A 16,324-nucleotide genomic window follows, 5' to 3' on the forward strand; every position below is an offset into this window, starting at 1 on the left:
GCAAATGCAGCGAAGGACATCTTCTTAACTCATTGTATTGTTTTCCTCCCCTCCTCCGACAGCAAAGTCTTACTGGAATCTAAGAGGCTTTTCTGGAGCAGAGTTCTGTGCCCATTTTTCAGCTTTCTGTGTGTCAAGAGGCAGCTGTCTTAGTAGAGGTGATGACCAGAAGACATATTCCCATGGTCATTCATCAATTTTGAGGCTGTCATGCAGAAGAGTTTCCTGGCAACTGGGCTAGAGTTATGGTAGTCCGAGAGCAGCCTAAGGTTAATCATTCCTAGAGGCCAACTATAGCCCAGTCCAGGCTTTCCAATGACTTTATGAGCACCTAATGCCTTACATGTATTAATCTTTTGTGGCCAATTACACCAAACTTGGTGCCTTACACAACAGAAACTTATCCTTTTACATTTCTGGAGACCACAAGTCTGAAATTAGTCTTAAGGGCTCAAGTCAAGGCATTAGTTGGGCTCTTTTCCCTCCAGAAGCTCTGGAATAGATCTATTTCCTTGCATTTTTCAGTGTCCATAGCTACATTTCTTTCAACCCTTGACTCGTGCCCCCTTCCTGTATGGTCAGTCAGCAGCTTAGCATCTTTTCTCTCTGACTCTTCTATCACATAGCCTCTTCCTCCTTCTAATAAGCACACTTGCAACTGCATATAGGGCTCATCTGGATAATCCAGGATAATTTCTGCATCTCCATATCCTTAATTTAATCAGAGCTATAAAACCTATTTGCCATATGAGGCACCATTCAGAGGATCCAGAGATTAGGACCTAGATATATCTTTGGGGACTATAATTCAGTCTACTACACGATGTCTTCTTCTTTCACCCATCACCATGGGAGGGGGGTGGTAACATATTCACAGGTTCCAGGCAGTAGGAAGTTGACATCTTTGGGGAGGGGGGAGCGGGAGGAGGCATTACTCTGCCAGCCATGGAAAGGGACATAGAATAAATGTGAAAGCATGATAACAAATAATGAAACTTTGAGCGCTGCTAGGAGGAGTTTTTCTTTGCCTTCTTCATATCTAGCCTGTCCTTCCTCTTTAGCTCTTCTTGCTGCTCTCCTAAGCCTCCTGCTGGAGCCAATCAAATCTCAACAAGTGCCCAACCTGCTTCCCTGCCTTTGCTTATCTTGCTCATGTAGGTAGAATGGCCTCCTCCTTCCTCTCCCCATGGCTTTAATCCCCAATTGTAACTGCAGTGGCGAAAAAAATCCTTCCCACTTCTTAAAATCTTCCCCCATCACTTCAACATAAAGGAAACATTGGGAAATCCTGTAGTGCTGCCTTACCACTATAATATTTATGACGATGTACAGTTTTCTTCACATATGACCACATCTTTATCCTCATCAGAAATGTAAGCTCCCAGGGGTCACTCTATTTTGCATTCACAGCTAATTATTTGCCATTCCTGATATACCAAAAAGAAAATTCATACTACTAAACTCAAAGAATTGGCATATAAGTTTGAGGTATTCAACCTATTTGATACATTTATATATTAGAATGTGTCTCCTGTCTCCAGAATACATCTGAACTTCTTATAACACAAAAAGTTAGTTTTGAAATTTTTATTAATTTGCTGTGTTTTCACTTTGTACTTAAATCAGTCATTGATTGCAGAGAGATGACAGTAAATGGTATTTTAAAAAGTTCCTTTTAGTTTGAAACATTTCATTTAAAAAACACGAGGAATGCACTTAATGTTATTTTAAGTTTAGGAGATATCTATTTAATAAGACTCTTTTCCTATTAGGTAAAGAATGTCCCAAATAGTACAGGTACTTACATTTTCTTAGAATGTAAAGGTAAATATTCTCAAAGAGAGCTTTTGAATTAAGGACAAAAAACATGTTTAAAAGTGTAGCGGACTTTTAGCATTGACCTTTCTAAGGAAACCAGGAAGCTACTTTGCAAATGCCTATATCCATGTATTAAACAAGATTTTTATATTCTCCAAAATATAAATGGTTAAAAGCAGGCCAATTTCTATATGATATTAACTTAATCCCACACACATATTTTTCATTCAAATATCTCATACCCTGTGCCTATGCTTCTATCCATTCATCTTCCCATGATGTGTCTATTATATTAAAAGAAATGGACTGCTACAATGAGTTAATGCTTTCTTAGTAATACAACTACACAAGAATTTCTCCCTGGACCCAACCTTCATTTTATTGGTCAAACTCCTTCTTTAAAAGAGATCTCGTAGATATCATCTAACAAACAAAACAGTAAAAAGCTGAACTGCTTCAAGAATGAGGGAAAAGAGGTGGGAGGAATCCCCTCTTATTTACCACCAGCTCCCTTGATCCTCCAAAATACATTTGACAAATTTTTCAGGCTTCATGAAATACAGCTGGAAAGAGGGAATACATAATACACTTTAGTAAGACACAGAGTATACCGCATGCTTCATAAAGACTTCCTCCACAAAAGTTAAAATATACGGTTCAATTATTCAGTATTAACTCTAAGTTATCTGATCTAGAATTTTCGATCTGGAATTCCACATGGTTCTAGACAGCGAATCTTATACAGTGTGCCATGTAGTAGAGAGTTGTATACATAACCATGAAATGCCTCCTGGCTTTCACCCTTCTTCTGAAGCACTCTCTCTTCAACCTTCCCACAATGTCCTACACTACAACTAAAAAAGAACTGCTCTCTGTTCCTTACACACAGTTTGTGTTTTCCTATTTCTGGGCTTCTGAATCTGTCATTTTCTGTTAGGATTCTGTCTTGCCTCCACCATTCACAAATCCAGCCCTTTACCATTTTGGTATAAAGCTTCCTGATAATCATGACTGAATATATCTTCTACCCCAGTGCATGACACTGCTTATGATTCTCTTAAAAACAACTGAAAACACTCTCTTTATAGTTTTCCTAACACACTTATCCTATTTTGCCTTACAAGTATAGATTTGGACATTTGTTCATCCCTCAGCTAAATTCTTAGAATATTCAGGGGGCTACATTAGGGAAAGCTGGCAGCCCCTGAGTGTTGAACAGTGTAAAATCTTTTAAAATTATTGTGGAAGGGCCACAGGTAAAACAAATATCACCTATTCTCTACAACTCCTCCCCTGCCCCCCAACCCCAAACAACTGGCAGAAACAATGTATAACTACTTTTTAGAATAAATCAGTACATATTACCAGTTTGACCTAATGAAATTAAAAATCAGAATTCCTTATCAACGTTCCTCGAATACTTTCAGAATTCTTCTATTAGCTATCAAGTGTGCTGGACTGAAATACTCTGGGAAGAAGTCTTATACCTCTTTTCAATATTTAGCCAGAGTGAGACTAGAGCACATACCAGGGGGAGAGGGAATGACGGTAAGCCTGCCCTCCTCCCTCTGGCATAGTAAAAGCCTGGAATCCCAAATATAAGCAATTCTGACTACTTACTTCCACAAAAATATGGTCTGACCAAAAAGTGAAACACTGAAATATTTTAGAGACTTCACAAAATTTCTCTTCTTCCTCCCCTCCCAACCCCTTTTTGGTATATTCTGTTCTCTGTTCTATATCTTGTGCCTCATGAGGGAAGAAAAGAAGCCACAAAGATGAGTCAGGGTTTCCAGCCTCTACTGGAGACACGGCCCCAGCTGAAGCACATCCAGTGATGCAGACTGCTGTTGCCTAATCAGTCCTTTGACGGAGTTGGGAGGGATATGGTCACTGTGGCTTTGTTCCCATCATCCACAGTCCATCAATGCCATGTGCTGCTTACTTAATCTGAAAATCCTAAACTATGGAAAGTATCAAATGACAATGGCTGGGAACTGTATCACCCCATTTCTATGATACTGACACACCCTGTTGATTATATAATTATTCTTGTTAACACAGAGTCTTAATCATTTGGCCCTTAAAAAGTCCATCTGAAGAGTCCACAATCTTAAGAGATTTACCTGGCTACTTGAAAGGTTTTTTACTAAGTTTGGCCCTGCCTTAAAACATAACTCTCAAGTCTAACATGGGAATTCAATAATGATCTGTGATTTCATGTACTGAAATGTTTTTCTGTTCATGTCTAAAATGAGATGAACGTAGAAATGACTAATTAATCGTGAATAAATTTTAATGTGATGACAAATTCTACGGTTTTTAATAACTACACATTTTCCTGCTTCTTAATCCTCATGAATATTTACTGATATATATGTAAGTACTGATTATGCATCTGCCCATATAGGTATCATGACAGCACTTGATGAGGACCACATGGTTTCTGCACTCTTCAGTAGAAAATGCACTGGAGTGTTCAGGGATAAAATCGCCACGAATTGGTAAAATTGGTTTTGGCTCAGTTTCTCAGTAGTTGAGCACTCATGAAAAATGATGCCACCTGAAAACTTCTGCAAAATACAATCTTCCATTTTCCTGACTTAATTAATAGAGGCTGCAGATCAAAATTTAACATCTCCTTCAGGTGATCATTCTGAGAATCAGTTCTCATTGTGCTTGATTCTGAAGAGACTATGAAATTCCTTCATCATTGTTATTTAAAAAAATACTTAATATCATCTTTCTCTCTTTTAATTAATTATGTTTGACTTTCTTATTATTGAGGCTTTGTATAATTAAGCTGCAGCAACAGTCAGGGATCATAATACTCACAGAGGGTACCAAAGAGCTGGGTCAGGAGACTGGAGCTGATGGTGCCCTGAGTAACCTAGGAAACGCCTCTTGACTGCTGTGTCCATCCTCTCTGTTTTGTAAAGTGGTATCAACAATAAATCCATACTACGTACTGTCCAAGACCATTGTACAGGTAAAACAATGATAACCATGATAGTGGTAATGACAATATAACTATGTGGAAAAGAAAGAAATAACAGTGTTATTATTTGATTTTTGTAAATCAGAATAAGCCAGAATACTTGGCTCCTCTAGCCAAGTATTCTACAATTTTATTTGGACAGACATTTCCCAGTGAAATAGCTGAGTTATTTTTTGTACCGAAGTTAATTATGATGAATCCCTCATTGTAAAACATATTGTTTAATGAACCTTACTTTGATGTTCCTTGGCAAATTGGGATTAATTTCTCCAGAATAACCAACTTTTAAAAATGTATTATTTATATTAAGCCCCAAACTATAATCAATCAGACATATGACATTACTTATTCTATTAAATTACAGACATGCATGTCATCTGAGTATAATTTTCTGATTTCTTACTATGACCTTATCTAAGAACACCTTGTACTGGTTATTTTCTAAAATATTCTTATGCTGATAGTTTTATATTAAACAATTTATCAACTCATATTTGAGGATAGGTTATATGTATATGACTTTAGTTAAGCAACAATGTTTTATTGTTATGGACATATACATAACAGTTATGGTAGCAAAATCTAGATTTACACAGTCAATATTTTTTTTTTCCAGGATAGACTGAATTACAGAGTATTTCAATTTACACCATTGTTAGTTTTTGAATAGGTCATACATGTATTTAACACAAAATTTTTAAAAGTACAAAACAATACACAAGAAATAGATCCTCCCTTCATCCATACACCTTTAGCCAATAGTTACCTCTAGGAACTAATGAGCACTATTATCAATTTCTCAGCCATACTTCCAAAGATGAATTCTAATGAAACTGAGTTTTAACGCTTTCAGATCAATACTAGATTATGTGACAGGCCATCGTGTAGGACAGAATTTTCCAAATGGTGTTCCCTCGGAATACAAGTCCTCTGAAATGTTTAGTCACCCAGTCATTTTGGAAAATACAACATATTCCTAATTCCACTTTGAGATTCCAGTTACATACCCATTAGGACTCTGAATTCTTCAGGCAGGGAATATGTCTAACTCTGTTTAACTTAGCATTTCTTAAGCTTATTTTACCACAGAACACTTTTTTCCTCCTTACCCAAGAATACTAATAAGCAGCCTGTAAAATTAATTTATTTTAGGACTGAAGAGTTCCTATCTGAATAAATAATGTACTTATAAGGTACTAACACCGGTTTATTAACTACAGTGAATGTACCACACTAACAGAAGGTGTGAATAATTGAGAAAGCTGAGGGTGGTATACGTGGAAACATTATTATCTTTTCAATTTTTCTACAAATTTAAAACTATTCTAAAAAATGAAGCCTATCATAAAAAAAGTTAATTTGGAAGCTGCAAATGGAACATTAAATAAAATAAAAAGACTCATTTAGAAATCCAACTTCTAGACTCAGTTCTAGCAAACTGCCAGGAGGCCTTGGTCAGCTCACTATAATGGTTTTCTTGGTTGCAAAATGATCATTAAGGTTTGCCCCCCCCCATCACTATAAAATCTTTCTAAAATAGGACAGAGGTAAAATTAGTTTGTTTCTATGTTTATTTGTTTTTAATTCAGATATTTATGCTCAGTAATTCAATTTAAGAAATATTTTTAGGTAGCTATCTCATAACAACCAATTCGAGAGTGTCTTTAAAAAGAAACTTAAAAGTTTTTGTTTTCTGAAGCAAATGAAACAGTATTCCCAGAGTCTTACCTAAATATCAATTTACGCACAAATAGTTTATATGAAAATTTTACAGAAGCAAAGTAAAGGTAAATTTCCTCTAGAGATTATCTAAATGACTACCTATTTGGGAGGGCACTCAACTCTTGGCTATCTGGTAGAGGATAACTGAAGTTATAATTAACCACAGAGAGTGTATTTGTGAAGAAATTAAAATTACTATAAATCAATAAAACATCTAGATGCAAAAAGATATTTTGCAGTAACTAAGAGATGGTACAGAGCCCTCTAGGCCCTTCCTGTTCCTCAGCCCATAAGGCAGTGCTGTGGTATATTCTAACACGGAAGCGCGAGGACTTCAGTTGAACCTAGGTAAGGGTAAGCAGTGGAAGAGAAAGGAGACATGCATCTGCTCAATTCAAGTCTCATGAGTACAAGGGATCTTTGCTAAGAAGTTGTTTAATAGCTCGTTATTTTTTGGCAGACAATTTATGTGGCCTTAAAGTACTTGTATTACTTTTACACTTTTGGATAATATCTATGGACTGTGTTCTGAAATACTAGTTTACTAATAAATTTATTTTGTGTCATATTGTTAGTAGTTTTATAGTTTCGTTTTACCCACAATTCTGGGCAATCTGTGGTTTCCTTTCAATCTATTCGTCACTCCAATTATGCCAGTTAATCAAGGGTTGACTGTAGTTGAGTTCAAAGTAATTAGTTTTACTATATTCTCAAATTGTTTCCTTATTTGTCATGCGTCATCTGCAAATATTATCAAAGTTTTCCCTAATTCTATTTGCAGTCATTTTTTTGAACTTGAAATTGTACTCATTTGAATCATTACCTCAAATCCTTCATTCTCAAACAGTTTACTCCACATAATATTAACTAAATATAAGTAGGCTATGTGGTGTTCTTTGTCTCTCTAATTGAATTTTCTGTTGTGTTATTTGTAGGTTTTTTGCTAGATTATACTTGATTTTCACAAGTTATTGCAGTACACAATTAAGGATATTTTAATTGACCCATTTTTAAAAGCTTGCATAAAAGCAATTTCTCGTTTTTACAGTTAAGAAGTATTATAAATTATTTCTGGTACTCATTTTCCTTATACTTTATTATTATATTACTACAATTATAATTAAAGCTTTCTCATAGTAAAACACATTTTGTCACCAACCAACATTTATGTGACATTTCCTATACTACATAATAATTGTTCTTATAAATGCAAGCTTTGATTTTATTCCAAGTGAGATACATTTGAAACCTTTTTCTATGCATAAATAAATAATCCTTCATTTTTCCTTTATTGCTAGGGCAGTGATATAGTATATAGAATTGTTACTACCTAAGCTTGGTTCTGTTTTATACCAATTATTATCCATTACTCTTTGTGGCTCAGTCCTCTCATCATAAAATGGGGATAAATACTGGCAATTCATTGAATTAGTGGAAGGATTAACTGATGTAATGCATACAGAGCCCTTTGAAAAACTGTTTTAAGTCCTTAATAGTATTAGTGGCTATTATTTTTATTGGTGGTGTTATTTTTCATCATCCTAAGAATCCTGAAAACTATTTCTCCTTGAATTAGATAGTCCATAACTTGTTTTCTATTAAACATGAAACTACAATTCTTTGGTGAAAAACTAAGGATGCTAAAGTACATAACTTTTTCATCCCTTAAAAACAGACAATTTAAGAGCCTATCTGTAAGACAAATGTCTCTGTGACCTATAAGGAAAAGTTACTGAACTATCGTATCTTTTATTTGCATATATATATTCCATAAGTCTATTTTTAGAGCTCTATGATCTTACTAATACTTTCTAAAGTTTAATAATCTTCACTGTTAGGTATCTCTTCTTCACAGCCAATCCCCCAAAGCAAAAATATTCCCTATTTCTGTTACCTGCTATTAAGAGAATCTTAATAATACTTACACAATGGTGTATTCACTAAATAATCTTAGAAAACTCAAATGTTTCTAAGCACAGTTTTGATGAAATTCACTTCGTAAATGCAAATGGGGCAACTACCAAACAAAACCCTCTACTTTCTTTGTAATTTTCATTTAGATGGAAATTAGCAAATATAGAAGTGCAAGTAGTTTAAATGTGAATAAGTGAAGTTGAAACTAATCTGCATGATACTTCTATGTAGCACAAGATTTCTACAAGAAGAGATTCCTCCATAACTCAGTTTTGTTTTTTACTTTATCATAGACTCAAAGCCCGTAAGTGGTATGAAGCATGACTTAAATTTAAATTTAGGAGGAATAACAACTCGCTAGTATAAATGACAGTAATAAGAAGGGCTACTGTGGAGAATGCCACGGTGGCCTATCGGTGCCCAAAGACTTATTTCTCATAATACCAGTTTAGTTTTCATTTGCATGTCCTATACAAGAGTATCATAATTAAGGTGAAAGCAAATGAGTTTCTTTCAAAGCAAAAGTGTGTACTGAAATAAATTAAAGTGTCAAAAGAAGATGAATAGAACAGGCAAAGGGGAGATGTGACTCCAAGGGATTTTACATATTATCTCTGTCAATCATTTTGGAAATCCTCCAAACCTTACACCAAATAAAGTCAAACTCAAGAGAGATTTGAATTCATATAGTTTATACTTTGCCATAAAGCAATGCTAAATAAATACTTGAGCTATTTGGAAAGCAGAGCAGAGGAGGAAAAAAAGGTCAAGGTCATCCTTATTTGCTGCTTCTCTCTTTTCTCCCACTGGAAAGCATCAAACACTATCTTAAATTTCACAACACATCATCCCTTGCATCTTTCATCTGAATTTACAACAGCCTCCTAACTGGTCTTCCAGAGCTCCACTGTTGCCCACTTTCAATCAATCTACCGCAGACCAGGGAAAGTGATCTTCTCACAGTGTAAATCAAGTAACAAAATTCACTGTGTAAAACCCTGCAAAAGCTTCCCAGAGTACACAGAATAAAATCCAAGCTCCCTTACTTTGGCCTCCAGGCTCTGCATGATCTGGCTTCTGCCTACATCCCCAAGCTACACGCACCCCCACACAACCACATGTATGCACGTGTTTGTACAAATGTGTGCATGTGCTCCTTCCTGGGTATGATACTACCTAGCCATGCTAAGTTTCTTCCCACCTTAAAGACTTTGCATAAGTCATTCTTTCTTCATGGAACGAATACCTCACTTCTAAAAGTCTAGCTCCTTCTGTCTACATGCATCTTAAATATTACCGGCCTTGAGTTCTTCCAGACTACCAATTTCAACTACTTGTTTGTTTCCTTTCAGCATATATTACTGTGTACCATTAGTTTTTGTATTTGACCACTTCTTATAAAGGTACTAACCTAACATGTAAGCTCCACAATGACAGAGAGGTGTGTATCATTTCTGATGGCATCTTTTTAAAAAATTTTTATTCATTTGTTTGACACAGAGAGAGAGTGAGCGCACAAGCAGGCGGAGCAGCAGGCAGAGGGAAAGGGAAAAGCAGGGTCCCTGCTGAACAGGGAGCCCGATGCAGGGCTCAACCTGTGATCATGACCTGAGCTGAAGGCAGACACTTGACCAACTGAGCCACCCAGGCACCCCCTGATGGCATCTTTTTAACATACCACGTTTTCTGAAAAATATAGTGTCGATTATTCTACATGCCCATCATTTTTTTTTCCACTTTGAAACAAGAGGACAGTGTTTTAGAAAGTATGTCCCATACTACTGCATGACATTTGATGAAAGAGTGGTTCTATTGCCAAACAATTCTTTGCAAGTGCTACCCACTATATGTACCTCTTAAAGGTCCACGATGCACATTAGGATATGAAAAGATTTGAAACGTAAATAAATCCTTTTATTCAATCAACTGATTCTTGTATTTGTAGATTCTACAAAGTCCTTCTTCATTTCTTTATTTAGCATTTATTAATCTCCTGTGGTACTAGTGTTCAACATAAGAAACTCTGAGAAATAATGCTACAGATTTCCAGGGAAGAATTAATTGTTGACTTTTCTATTTACCTACCTAAATGGAATCAAGGATTTCATCACAGCACCAAATCATGCTCCCATAAAACCTCTTGTTTTATAAAAATATCTTTAAAATTGTTCTTAAGAAAAGTCTTAAGAACATCTAAAATGGTCAAAAAATACCAGTGCTGGGAGATAAGCATTATCACTAAAGCTAAGTAAATTTACAGAAACTAGTAATAAGTCACTAATTTATGCATGCCTAAAATTCAGGTCTCAACCCAGGTTTTGTATTTTGTGTGTTTACTTTTTGATATATGGTCCTTCAACTCTAACTATACTAGTATTGTTGTTATTATTATTTATTTTTGCTTGTGATCTAATAATAAAGCAACCTGAAGTCTTCTCAATTAATTCCTACAAAGCTATCTACATAGAATTTGCTGCCAACGGTTTTTCTAGGCTACATATATTCTCTGAAGGGATTCAAGTATTACTTGGATGTGCACAGCTCCTAAAAACACTTTTGTTTAGCCACTTCTCCAGAAGTTTCACTGATAGTTATGAACATTTGAGGTACAAGACTTTTTAACAGTCTGATATAGTGACGATAAATTTTCATTGGTAAAGGTATTTTATTACTCCATCTTTGAACCATTTCATAACTTTACATTTTTGTTCAAAACACCAAAAATTTAAACTTTGAAATCCAACAATACTGGATCTTTGTTTCTGTTGCCTGTTACCTTTTTATTATATTTCTTTGGCACAAAATCCTACTTGGGCAGGAAAAGGTTTCTAAGTTCCCCCTATGTATTTGAAAACTTTTGTAGATACACACACCATTAGTTAGAGCACAAGTGTGTCTGTTTGCCTACCAACAGACGGTATTATTAATGGTTCGTCTTGCTCACTTTTTTGGTCATATTTTATTCTTTAGTCCACAGAGCATTTAAAGTACTGTTTATACTTACTTAAATGATGAAAGGAGAAAAAGTTATATACCTTTCAACATTTGGGAAAGAGATTTAGTTAGATAATAATGGTATTAATATCCACAGTTTTTAAACTTAAACCAACTTTTTAAAATACCCATATATTGGTTGTTTTATAGTACTAATTTAAAAGAATCTTTTGCAACCTACTCTGCTCAAAACCAGAACTGCTTCTATACTTACAAATTTTTGTATATTCTAACCTTTTTCTTAGGTAATCTGAGGTAAAAAAACTATTCATTCACTCATTTATTAATTTAGGAAATACCTCATGCATACCTAATAACATCCAAATATCTTGTTAATTGCCATGGCATACAGAAGACGCAGGTGTCCTATCTCAGCATTCAAGCTGCACACGATCTGCGAATGGAGGTAAGGTGTACATAAATACCAGGCAAAATGGATCAAATGTTAGTTGATGTGCTTAACAGCCTATAAGTTCAAAGAGGAAAGACAGATTGTTCTCATGATTTCCAGAAGTGATTTTAGAAGGATAAGACTATGAAAGAAGAAGGGAATAAGAATTTTCAAGCAGAGAGACAGTTTAGGAAAGAAAACAAAAAAGGAAAGAACGGATTCCTGTGCATTCACTTCACTAGAATGTTAACTAGCCTATAAGAAAGAGAATAAAAGTAGTGCTGTGTTCAACTTACAGAACTATAACTTAATTTTACCTACAAAAAAATTAAATCATTTCATTAATTTTGAAAATATGGTACTATTCAAAATGTCATTTATATGAAATAAAGTAATGTCATTTTATTACCAAAAGGCAAACAGTGGGAAAGTGAAATGCATATTTAAAGATTTGCTTCAAATTAGATTTTGGAGCTTAAGTTTTTCAGTAATGAATACCATGAAACACTCTGAATTCTTCAGCAGAAAAACATTCAGTCAATCTCAATTATTTTGGGGGATACTTACTAGAAGTAGTAATAATTGTAATCAGAAACTGATCTGGGCATTTTTTTTTTCAAAATCCCATGAGACACTCCAGTAAAAGGTGTTCTAAATTCAGACACATTTGGGAATGTTGGTTCAATAAAGCTAACATGCAAACGTGTACTGTGAATCTCAAGAAAGGGTTATAGCCTGCAAAGTTTCCTAAAAGCGTATGACTAGAGAACTTGTTATTTGCTAAACACCTTACCATTTCAAGGAACACTCTGAGATGCTGTTCTAAGGAGAAATTAGGGAATTCATTTTTCTATACAGACTTTGATAGTACTGCTTTGCCTTTCTTTATATCTGATTCACAAGATGTCCTCAAGTCCTGCACCTTGCCCTACACCCCCCCTACACACAACATATATAGCATACATACGTATGTATAAATACACAATTTTATATATGTGCATATCTTTTATCTTTTGATCTATCAAAATTTGCCCTTCCAGTTGTTTTCTCCTCCTGTCTTTCCCAAATCAAAACTCTTAACACATAATGCCTCCATATTAGCTGTCACAGAAGACAACACCTGATAAATTAAGATGATTTGGCAAAAAAAAGTTGGTAACTAATCAATCAAGTGTATACAAATTTTAAAAGAGTAGGTCTGGCTACAACTCAAAGATATAAATCACAAACAAGAAAGTAGTACAAGAGTAGATACAGTCTGAGGGAAGACGGTCTATTCTGCTGGCCCAAGAATTCTACCCAAGTGTCCATCTGTCCGGCTTAAATGTAAATCCAGTACTAAGTTTTTATCCAAGGACAGCTTTGTGATTATACTTAGGAAAATGTATTTAAATTTTCTGTTCTTCTTTTATCCTTCCAAAAAACAAAATGAATAAAAAAATAAAATACAGGAAGAAAACTTAGGCACATTTTATAGGAAAATGATTTATCTTAAAAAACATTTTATAAATTTCATAATCAGAAACCTGGTGTGGACCAGGACATACAATTATATAATGTATGAGCTCAAAGGACTCCTACTAATTACCTAGCACCTCCAGCGTTCTCATCTATAAATGAAATTTTAAAAGGTGTGGAGGGGTGGTAAATGAACTCAAAGTCACACAAATTTGTGGCATAACCAGGTAGAGAGCCCGGGTCTTTATACTCACTGTCCTTTCAGCTTGCCATTTCGCCACAGTGCCTCCCATCTTTCTGTTTTATTTTGTTTTCGAAAATCTTCACATATTTCAGAAAAAAAGATACATAAGTTTATATTCTGTGCTTGTGTTTAACACACTTAAATGTTTGGAGAAGTAAAAAGCTACCAATAATGTTTATTTTCTACCTGAGTTTATTCATATTCACCCTCCGATTTTAAAAACCTTAAAAACAAATGCATAATCTACTTAAACCAAGTAAATACAAAGTCCAATAAAGTAATGATTATGTGAGTGTATTACATTTCCCTTTTTAAAAGTCACATTGTTTATTATCATACCTAAGGAAGAGTACATTTTTACCTGCCAACATTCCTGAGGGTGGTAATTTTGTAGCATTTTAAAAATCTCTAAATATTGAATACTGACAAAAGAATAAAACTTTGATTTATTTAAAGAAAATTGTGAAGAACTCAGACTTCTTTGTACTACTTTAAATCCCTGAGCTCTCTAAATTACTAGATGAGATCTTGAACAAGACGTCACAAATAATGAAAATTTTCCCTTTGTGCAAATATAAAGTGAAAGACATTTTTTCCAATTAGTTTTCAGTTAAGTGACTGCTAGCTTGAGCCTTAGTGATATGCTTTATAAAGTTCCAAGTAATAAAGATTGATCTTTACCAGAGAATCCTCACAATCACATGGTACAGAGTATAATCACAATACTTGAAATGAAATAATTGTGCAATATTTACAAAATGAATAAAATACATTTAAGGTTTGATTTTCTTAAATAGAATAAAAGTATCCACTTTATATGTAATCCCATTTAATATATATAAGTTCATTCTTATAGTTCTTCAATTGCAAAAATTGAATTTAGTCGAAATAAAAATATTTCAATTCTCCATTGTTTATGGATTAAGTAAATTTATTATATGAGGGAGGTCAAGTTTCACTTCTCCTATGTAAAGAGCTTGGAAGTCATCACCCCATCCCTGTAAGAAAAAGCTGAACAAACTGAAAATTAACAAATTTTCTTGGACCTTTCAGATAATGAAAATTGCAGGGCAAACCACCAGCCCAAATCTAATAGGACAGGTCAATTTCAGAGCCATAGTTAAGATCTACTTACCTGGAGTTGAGGCTCCTGGAGTGTAAGTTGGTAGTAACACTTAAGTGGGAATTTTAATGAAATGCTGGAGACTGAATATAGCTTGAGAGGGAGAAACTCCTGTGGATACAGTCTTGAGGAATCCCCACCCTTTCCTGGATTTTACTTCCAGGAACCCCAGCAGGTTCTCATGCTGAAGATTCAAGAAAGATCCCCTCCAGATTCTGAGGGAGNNNNTGCGAAATTTGCCCAGACCTTTTCCATAACAAAGGCCCACTCCCCAGGGTAAAAGACTACCTGAGCTTAGTCGCATGTGGGGTAAGGATATTTCTCATGCTCCAGCTCCCTCTACCCTTCTTATCTCACCTAACAAGGCAGGAAAACAAAAAAGCTGTAACATCAGAGAATTCTTCAGAGAAATACTTAAGAAAGTCACAGTCCCAAGACACATGCCCCACTAAAAAACTGAGTTGTTTTTCGTTTTTTTTTTTTTGGTTTTTGTTTTTTTTTTAAGATTTTATTTATTTATTTGACAGACAGAGACAGAAAGAGAGCACAAGGAGGGGGAGTGGGAGGCAGAGGGAGAGGAAGCAGCAGGCTCCCCGCCCAGCAAGGAGCCCGATGTGCAGCTCAATCCCAGTACCCCAAGATCATGACCTGAGCAGAAGGCAGACGCTTAACCAACTGAGCCACCCAGGTGCCCTAAGACTTTGGTGAAAAAACAGTGAGTTATAACTGAAAGAGCTGGAAGAGATAGACTCTATCTGACAAGAAGTACTCAGAGAAGCCTAAAGATAAGAGGGGAGACAAAAACCAAGACACCAGGGGAATCTGAAGCTCCTGACACCCAGAGCTATAATAAATATTAAATATAGCACAACTCCTAGTCATATTAACATACATCCTCACATTAATGACCTTTTCACTTTAGTTTCTATTACTCAATATAAAATGTCAGCTTTCAACAAAAAATTATAAGGCATGCCAGAGAGCAAGAGAAAATAATCTTAAGAGTAAAAGAAAGGGTCAGAACCAGACTTAAATATGGAATAGATGTTGGAATCATTGCACAAGGAATTTAAAATAATTATGATGAATAAGTTAAGGGTGCTAATGGCAAAAGTAGACCATTTTCAAGAGCAAATGAGTAATGTAAGCAGAAAGACAGAAACTTCAAGAAACAATCAAAATGAAATGTTAGAAATTAAAAACACTATAACAGAAATGGACAATCCCTGGATGGGCTCTCATCAACAAACTGGACAAAGCCATTGAAAAAAATCAATGAGCTTGAGAATAGATCAATAGAAACTACCTACACTGAAATGCAAAGGACTAAAATAATGAAAAACTGAACAAAATATCCAAGAACTGTGAGATAATTTCATAAGGTATAACACATGTGTACTTGGAATACCAGAAGGAGAAAGAAAAGGAAGCAGAGTAGAAGAAATGTTTGGAACAATACTGTCTGAGAATTTTCCAAAATTAATGACAGACACCGAGCTACAACATATCCAGGAAGGTCACAGCACACCAAACCATATAAACACCTGAAGAAAGAAGCAAACGACATACACCTAGGCATGTCCTATTCAAATTGCGTGTCCTATTCAATGAGAAAATTTTGGAAGAGGCAAGAGATACATGCTATCTTTCCGTTGTTGCCCA

The 16,324-nt window shown here is 35.1% G+C and overlaps 1 protein-coding gene across 5 annotated transcripts in view; it reads right to left on the reverse strand.

The window, feature by feature from the left end:
- The window catches only part of XRCC4 (X-ray repair cross complementing 4), a 271,809-nt gene that overhangs the window by 89,600 nt on the left and 165,885 nt on the right, over positions 1-16,324 (reverse strand). The window contains exon 8 of one of the 5 annotated variants that reach the window (XM_040622122.1): positions 11,810-11,840. The exons of the other annotated variants lie outside the window; for them this stretch is intronic. Within the exon in view, the coding sequence (XP_040478056.1) occupies positions 11,825-11,840 (16 nt within the window). The 3' untranslated portion in view covers positions 11,810-11,824. Of the gene's footprint in view, positions 1-11,809; positions 11,841-16,324 lie in introns of those variants that run through there. 5 annotated transcript variants of the gene reach the window in all.

This window comes from Ursus maritimus, unplaced genomic scaffold (genome assembly GCF_017311325.1).
Source record: "Ursus maritimus isolate PB19 unplaced genomic scaffold, ASM1731132v1 scaffold_5, whole genome shotgun sequence".
Taxonomy (NCBI): Eukaryota; Metazoa; Chordata; class Mammalia; order Carnivora; family Ursidae; genus Ursus; species Ursus maritimus.